Raw genomic sequence first — 7943 nt, 5'->3', positions numbered from 1 at the left:
GAGGTAGAATATTTGTCTAACACAGGCCAGGACCTGAATCAAACCCCAGCACCAAACAACCTCAGTCAAAATCACAGGGACTCATCAATCCATACCATTCCTGCTTATTTTTGGTTTTATAACCTCTACTACTGGCCTGGCCTCAAACTCAAAGTATAGACTAGACTATGTGGCCGTGCGGTGGTGGCGCACGCCTTTAATCCCAGCACTCGTGAGGCAGAGGCAGGCGGATCTCTGTGAGTTTGAGGCCAGCCTGGTCTACAAGAGCTAGTTCCAGGACAGGAACCAAAAGCTACGGAGAAACCCTGTCTCGAAAAATCCAAAAAATAAAAAAATAAGATAAAAAAATAAAAAATAGACTAGACTATGTGGAATCTTCCTGCATCTGCCTGTTTAAATGACACCACACTGAGCAATAAGGTCGCACGAGATTGGCGAGTGTCCAGCTCGAGGATCTTAGGGTGAGCTGAGTTCAGCCTGGCCTATATAGCTGGCTCTGGGCTGGCTACATAATGAGCAAAACCAAGTTGCTAGAAAGACATGAACCGCCACTGCCATCCTCCCAAACACATACCCAGTACACTCTATACCCCAAAGTAGTATGAAATAGCTAGTGTCGCCACACCAGATGCTCAATCTTTGAAAATTAAAGGCAGTGACCCCATTTCACAGATTCTCCTCAGTCCCTGCCAGGCAGGATCAGTTTGTTGAAATCAGAACATGAGTATGGTGGGCATGTCACATCTCCATTGTCTCTGAAAGGTGGTTAGAATCCTTTCTGCCGCGAGGAAAGGAGCTCAGATTTTTCCTTCCTGGATTCCTTCTTCCAAAGGGCTATGGACTTGAGAGTAGCAGATGGACTGGATGGGACAATGGTGAATGTGATTGTGAGAGGCTCCACAAGCTGCCAGTGTAGCGAGTTTGCCTTTGAGACCGCCAAATAGTGACTAATGAGCAAAGCCAGTCTCTATCAAGGCCAGAGTGGTGACAGGTGCTCACTGTGAGGGGAAAGAGCTTCATAAGAAAGGCTCTGAAAATTTCTCCTAAATTCTTCCTCAGGACCATCTCCCTAAACATCCGTCAGAATGACCCTCCAGGCCCCACCCACACTCCTACAGCTGGGAGTGCAGAGCCTGGTGAGGAATGAGGCCTTGACCATCTCTACTCTGCAGAACCTGCCAATGGTGCTCTTTCCCCCACTGTTCAAGGAGGCCAACACTCAGAGACGAAAAAAGATAATTAAGGCTCTGGTGACAGACTGGCCCTACCCCTGCCTTCCTGCTGGGTTTCTGATGAACAACCCCAACCTGGAGATCTATCAGGCTATGCTAGATGGAGTAGACACATGGCTGCGACGGAGGTTTCGCCCCAGGTAAACAGTAACAACAGAATGCCAAATGGCACACTGGAATATATGGAAGGGAGGGACATCTGGGCTCAGGGAGTATGGGGTCAAAGATGGATCAGAAGCTTTGGCCAGTATAGAGGGGCTGCTGAGGCTTTAGCTCCTGTTGAATACTTGTAGCAGATGTCAATTTAGAAGAAGATACCTCTTGGAACAGATGCAGCCACAGAATGACCCTGTGCCTGTGTCTTCCCTGGGTAGTAGAAATAGGAGCCGACAGAAGTCCAGAGCAACTGAATGGAAGAACAGGATGGGCCTTCAGGTGCAGCTCAGGCAAAGTATTCATGCTTGACAAGCCTGAGGCTCTGGACTGGGAACACAGCACTGAAAAAAACACGAATATGAAGCAGACAAAACAGAGTAGGGAAAATCCCCCTCCAAAAGGGAGAAAACAGCTTTGGGTCTCGATTTACCTCCTGGCACTTCTCTTTTATCCACAGAGGACAGAAGCTTCGGGTGGTGGACTTGAGGAATGTCTGCCATGATTTCTGGGAAGTGTGGACAGGAAGAAAGAGCGTAGAGCCCTCAGCAGAAACCTTGCCTGAGAGGCAAGGAGTGAAGGGCCTCTCTAGCCCCACACTGAGGCGGCATTTGAAGATTGTCACTGAACTTCAGCTTCCCCAGGACGAACAGCAAGCACGGCTGTTGCTGTGGGCTGAGAAGAGAAGGGGTTCCCTGCAGGTGTGCTGTATGAAGCTGACAATTGGAACACTACCATTCTACAAGGTCAGGGGTGTCTTAAAATTTTTACAGCCAGAGTTCATCAAGGAGTTGGAACTGAATACAGTGTGCAATCTCTCCACCCTGGCACATTTTGTTCCTTACATCAGCAAGATGAGCCATCTTCACAAAGTCATGGTCATCCGCATCTTCAAAGGAAGGATTACCACTGCCATGGAAGACAAGTGGGTCACCAAGATCATGTCTGTGTTCTCCAAGCTCAGCTGTCTCCAACATCTTAGCCTGGATGATGTCTATTTCGTCAATGACCACATGAAACTCTTGCTTAGGTAAGAAAGGATGAAGAGCAGTTTCAGCTACCAGAGTAAACTTTTCTTTTTCCACATTAGAAAGTGTGGGCCCCTGGAATCTGTAGGCCCCTGAGCGTTTCACAGTGAATATGGAGGGGTGGTCTTCTTCCACGTTAACTGATTCAAGGGTCCACATGATGACACTCAGAAAGCCGAGCAATGAAGTGCGGTGGATTGTATGGTCTGAGCTGCCAGGGTTAGATCTAGTGAGGGTGGGTTGCAGTTTCCTCCACGCAATGCTGTCAGAGTTAATGTGATGGAACAGGAAAAAGAGCGCACAGCATGGGGAGGACACAGAGCTGCATGGTTTCCCAGGTGAGCTCTGTGTTTAGATCTGGGGGAATACATCCCAGCTTGCCCCTAATTCCCAAATAGTGTAAAGGCTCTGTTGAGAGCAGGAGGGGGCTAAGTGGACAGGAAATGGAAAAGCTGGGGTTGAGAGTCAAAGTCACGGCTGAATAGTGAACAGGTGCAGACACTGGGGCAGAGTCCGTCAGTCATTCTTCAGGAGGCAACCTGATGTGGCCTTGTGGGCCCCATCTTTCTCTGTCCTGTAGGCCCTTTAGCCTAATGGCCTTCTTGCAATTCTGGGTCCCTGCTTGTCACTGAAGATTAGAAAAGGTAGCTGTGGAATAAGCCAGTCCCACCATGAAGGTGACACCCTAGGGTGAAAGTGGTGTGTCCTGAGTGATTAGAATCGAATGGGCTGTAGTGTGTGCTCATTGCCATCCCATGGTCACATTGACCCTGGCTATGTGGTCTCTTCTCCCTCTGGGACAAACCCACCGCTGTGTTTCAGATTAACCCCTTGGTCTCTCTTTAGGTGTCTGAAGATGCCCTTGGAGTCCCTGTCCATCTCCCTCTGCCAGTTCTCACAGTCAGACTTGGATTCCTTTGCCCAGTGGACTCACTGTCAGCTTAAACATCTGTACTTGAGGGGGGTCATTTTAAGTGATTTGAATTTCTTGCCTCTCAAATTTTTCTTAGAGAGTGTTGCGTGCACTCTGAAGACCCTGAAACTGGAAGATTGTAGGATGAAGGACCCTGACCTCAGGGTCCTTCTCCCTGCCATGAGCCAATGTTCCCAGCTCACCAGCATCAACTTCTATGATAATGACTTCTCAATTGACGTCCTGAAAGAACTTCTCCACCACACTGCCAACCTAAGCCAGCTGACCAAGGAGCTATACCCTGCTCCCAAGGAGGTCTACAATCACTTGGGTTATATCAATGTAGAGGAATTTTCCCAGTGTTGTGCTGAGCTGAAGAACACAATCGTCACAGAAAGGCAGTTCACGTCTATCCGCTTTGGTAGCAGTGTCTGTTATGACTGTGGTAAGCGTTACATCTTTGAACTGGAGACCACACTTTGCGATTGCTGACTGTAAATTCCTTCCTGACTGAGAAATGAGACATAGGGACAGGCCTCTCATCCAGGGGACACGAGAACACAGCTTTAAACATTACTTCGTGTGATGGAAATAGAATTATGTGCTGTGGGGATACAACACAAGGGTTGACATTGATGAGCATGTTGGATGGGGAGGTTAAGTGTCTTGTGGCGTGAGAAAGAGAGTTCTACATTTCCAAATGTAGCTTCCGTCAGGACTCTTCAGAGGCCTCCTCCTGCATACAAAGGAAAACAATAGACAGATCCTGAGAACCTGATATTCTCTCTGTATTGTACTGTTTAGTCATTAAATCTCGCTCTGAAAGATGATGGTCGGGACAGTCTTTTGGACAGAGAAATGGAAAGATTCTGTCTTGTCTAAGCTCTAGTTGACTAAGACCTCTCAACAACCAAGTGAATTGAAGCAAATCTGCCAGTGTCTTCGCATATGGGTTATATGTAAGGTTTCAATGTAGCAATGCATGCAAAGTCAAAGTTTGAGGAAGGGAGTTTTGATGAATGAGCATCAGACTGCAATCCAGGGTACTCAGGCTAGGAGGAGCTGGGGGACAAAAGATGACTGAAGCAGAACAGAACCCAACAAAAAGCAAAGGAAGAGGCGATAAGCATCATTCTTTTCCATTCCTTTTAATGAAGCCCAGAGTGGCCTCGGACCCCTTGTTATGTATGCCCAGATCCATGAAGTCCCCCAAAAACCAACAAGGAGACCGAGTCCTGTGTAAAAGCAAAGAGCCTTTATTTTATGCAAATTTGCAAACTCAGTCTCTCCGCACGTCCAACATATTGGAATAAACAGAGCCCCCAGCTCAGTTTTTATAGCAGTAAAGGTGGAGGTGAGGGGTTTCTAAGGTTCAGGGCTCCTGATTGGCTGGCATTTGTCTAGATGTCCTGGTGAGTGTGCTCACGACAGGTGATCCTATCTACAACAGTTGGAATCTTAGGCCTTTTTCTTTGGATGGTCTGTTCTTGGGTGGTGCTCAGGTAATCTCAGTTTGTGGTTGTTCCCCGCAACCTGGTATTGTGTCAGAATACACTACTGAGACATCTGTGACTGAGTTCTACTCTGGCAGGTGATAATGGTTGGAAGTAAAGAACTTCCTTTGGGTGGTCTGTTTCTGTTTAGCTTATCATGACTGGCCCCTACACCCTCATCCCCTCCCCCCTCCCAGTTAAAGACTAGTGGGATCTCTAATAAATACCACCAAACTCAGCTTGTAAGTCACCTAACTGTGGGGCCCTATATTTCAAGGCCCCCAACTCTGACTGGTCAGCTGCACATGAAGACCTCTAGGAGATGAACAAAGGTTCCTGTGCTTTTCTAAAGTATTGCCAGTCCCTAAGTTTATATAATGCCCAGTGGACAACTGTCTTTTTAATTTTTTAAAATCTTTTTTTTTTCTTTCGAGACAGGGGTTTCTCTGTAGCTTTGGAACCTGTCCTGGAACTCCCTTTGTAGACCAGGCTGGCCTCGAACTCACAGAGATCCGAACTCACAGAGATCCGCCTGCCTCTACCTCCCGAGTGCTGGGATTAAAGGCGTGTGCCACCACCGCCCGGCCAATTTTTTAAAATCTTTATCATTGGGCTGGAGAGATGGCTCAGAGGTTAAGAGCATTGCCTGCTCTTCCAAAGGTCCTGAGTTCAATTCCCAGCAACCACATGGTGGCTCACAACCATCTATAATGGGGTCTGGTGCCTTCTTCTGGCCTGCAGGCATACACACAGAATATTGTATACATAATAAATAAATAAATTTTTAAAAAAATCTTTATCGTTTATACAGCATTCTGTCTGCATGTTTGACTGCACACCAGAAGAAGGCACCAGATCTCATCTTAGTGCTTGTGAACCACCATGTGGTTGTGGGAATTGAACTCAGGACCTCTGGAAGAGGAGCCAATGCTCTGAGCCATCTCTCTAGCCCAAACTGTCTTTAGTTTGTTAATGAGTCTCTGAGCCCAACCATTGTGTGTCCTTATGTCTGTATAATCAGATATCTGTAAAGAATTTCCTGTGGCACCTTTTGTTTTTTCTCCATTAGTTTTATGAAAATATGGGGTCAAGATTGCGTAGGTAAAGGGTAACTAGGGCCAACCTGGGCAATCTGAGTTTGATCCTGGATACCCACATAATGGAAGGGGTTGGCTGACTCCAACTCTACCCTCCACAAACAGGTAATGGCAAGAATGTTATGTCATGTGCAAGCACACACAAAATAAAATAAAGACACTGTAATAATCCCAAAATTGAATTTTTTATGAATGATTACTGAATACCATAAAACCTAACTGTAAAGATCCTTTGCCAATTATATGTATTTTTTCTTTTTAGATTCTAATAAAAATGATATATTTCTATCATTTATTTCCTAAAAACCCTGCCGTATATCCCTCATTGCTGTTCAAAAACATGACCACTTTCTCTCATTAATTGGTATTGCATGCATATATGTATATGTACATATACGAATATTCCTAAGTAAATCCTGCTGCGTCTGTTTAGTGTCACTTGTATGTTACATTTCAGGGCCACCTCTTGCATTCTGAACAAAAGCAGAAATGTCAAGAGAAGAGGGCTAGAGAGACAGCTGAGAAGTTGAAAGCACTTGTTCTTTTCAGGGACCAAGTCAGGTTCCCAATATCCACGTGGATGCTCAGAACCCTCTTTAACTCCAGTTCCAATGGATAAGACACTATAGGGCCCAGGCATTACAAGTCCAATAGAGGCCTGAGTCTCAGTAGCTTACCCTAAGGCAATACCTAGTTCCAAGAAAACACAAACTGAGACCAACCAGGCACCACCCAGGGACATACCTTCTTAAGGAAATTCCTAACATTCTAACCTTTGTAGATAAGATTACCTGCCAACACACACCCATTACTTTTCACCAGGACACCCCTAGACAAATGTCAGCTCTTCAGTGGTCCTGAGCCTTAGAAATTCCTCACCCCAACCTCTGCTATTGTAAAAACCCAACCCCGACTGAGCTCAAGGCTCCCCCACCACTCCAATACTTTGGTCACAGGAAGAGTCTGAGTTTGCAAACTTGTGCAAGAATAAAGGTTCTTGGCTTTTATATACAGTTCAAGGTCACCTAGTTGGTTTTGAAGGGACTCCGTGATCTAGGCATAGCAATACCTCTTAGTACCTCCATAGGTAGACAGAAGAGGCCTAGAGAGTTGGGAACTGTTAAGTTCCCAGAAACCAGGTCAGGTGAGTTCACAAATATTTGTATTCCTAGCTCCAGGGTATTCATGTATTCTGGCTTCCTTAGCCACCTGTACTCAGGGGCTACACCCAGTCACAGACAAACACATAACCAGTATTAAAATTCTAATTAAAAAATTAAGTCTTGGCCGGGCGGTGGTGGCGCACGCCTTTAATCCCAGCACTCGGGAGGCAGAGGCAGGCGGATCTCTGTGAGTTCGAGACCAGCCTGGTCTACAAGAGCTAGTTCCAGGACAGGCTCCAAAACCACAGAGAAACCCTGTCTCGAAAAACCAAAAAAAAAAAAAAAAAAATTAAGTCTTTCCAGGCTGTGGTAGCTCAGACCTTTAATCCCACCACTTGGTAGGCAGTGGAAGGTGGATCTTTGTGAGTTTGAGGCCAGTCTCGTCTACAGGAGCAAGTTCCAGGACAGGCCCCAAAGCTACAGAGAAACCCTGTCTTGAAAAAAATAAATAAATAAATAAATAAAAAGTCTTGAAAAAAGCCTGACCATTAGACTAACAGCATAGGATTCTCAGACACAGTCCCCTTGCAGTGAGTACTTGCTAGAAAATGGTACACATTGTTTACAACACAAAAGCCCTCAGAGGCCAAATACCACAGACAGGCATGCGCTTTGCTATGTGACATATTTTGACACTGCCCAAGTAGCTTTATATTTTAGCTATGAGAGTCAGGTGTCCCAGCCCAGCATGTTCTCAGGAACTGTACTGTGTCAGGTGCACCGTGAGGCATAGGTAGATTGAAGAAAGCAGGCACTCCAAGATGAAATTGCAAGGTAGCAGGAAGATCCATTCTGTCTGATGACCTGAACCCAGAAGAGCCACGCAAAGGCATATTTATTGATGGTTACACAAAGGATTTCCTC

At 46.0% G+C, this 7943-nt stretch overlaps 1 protein-coding gene across 1 annotated transcript; it reads left to right on the top strand.

The window, feature by feature from the left end:
- Positions 1 to 1085: 1085 nt before the first annotated feature.
- Positions 1086 to 3818, top strand: LOC121447935 (preferentially expressed antigen in melanoma-like protein 7). Its single transcript, XM_041651269.1, has 3 exons — positions 1086 to 1372; positions 1846 to 2415; positions 3260 to 3818. The coding sequence occupies exons 1-3, from the start codon at positions 1086 to 1088 to the stop codon at positions 3816 to 3818; spliced, it is 1416 nt and encodes a 471-aa protein (XP_041507203.1).
- Positions 3819 to 7943: the final 4125 nt, after the last annotated feature.

Source organism: Microtus oregoni, unplaced genomic scaffold (genome assembly GCF_018167655.1).
Source record: "Microtus oregoni isolate MIOR12 unplaced genomic scaffold, Mior012 000005F_ref0000423, whole genome shotgun sequence".
Taxonomy (NCBI): Eukaryota; Metazoa; Chordata; class Mammalia; order Rodentia; family Cricetidae; genus Microtus; species Microtus oregoni.
This window is presented reverse-complemented; position numbering and strand designations above follow the sequence as displayed.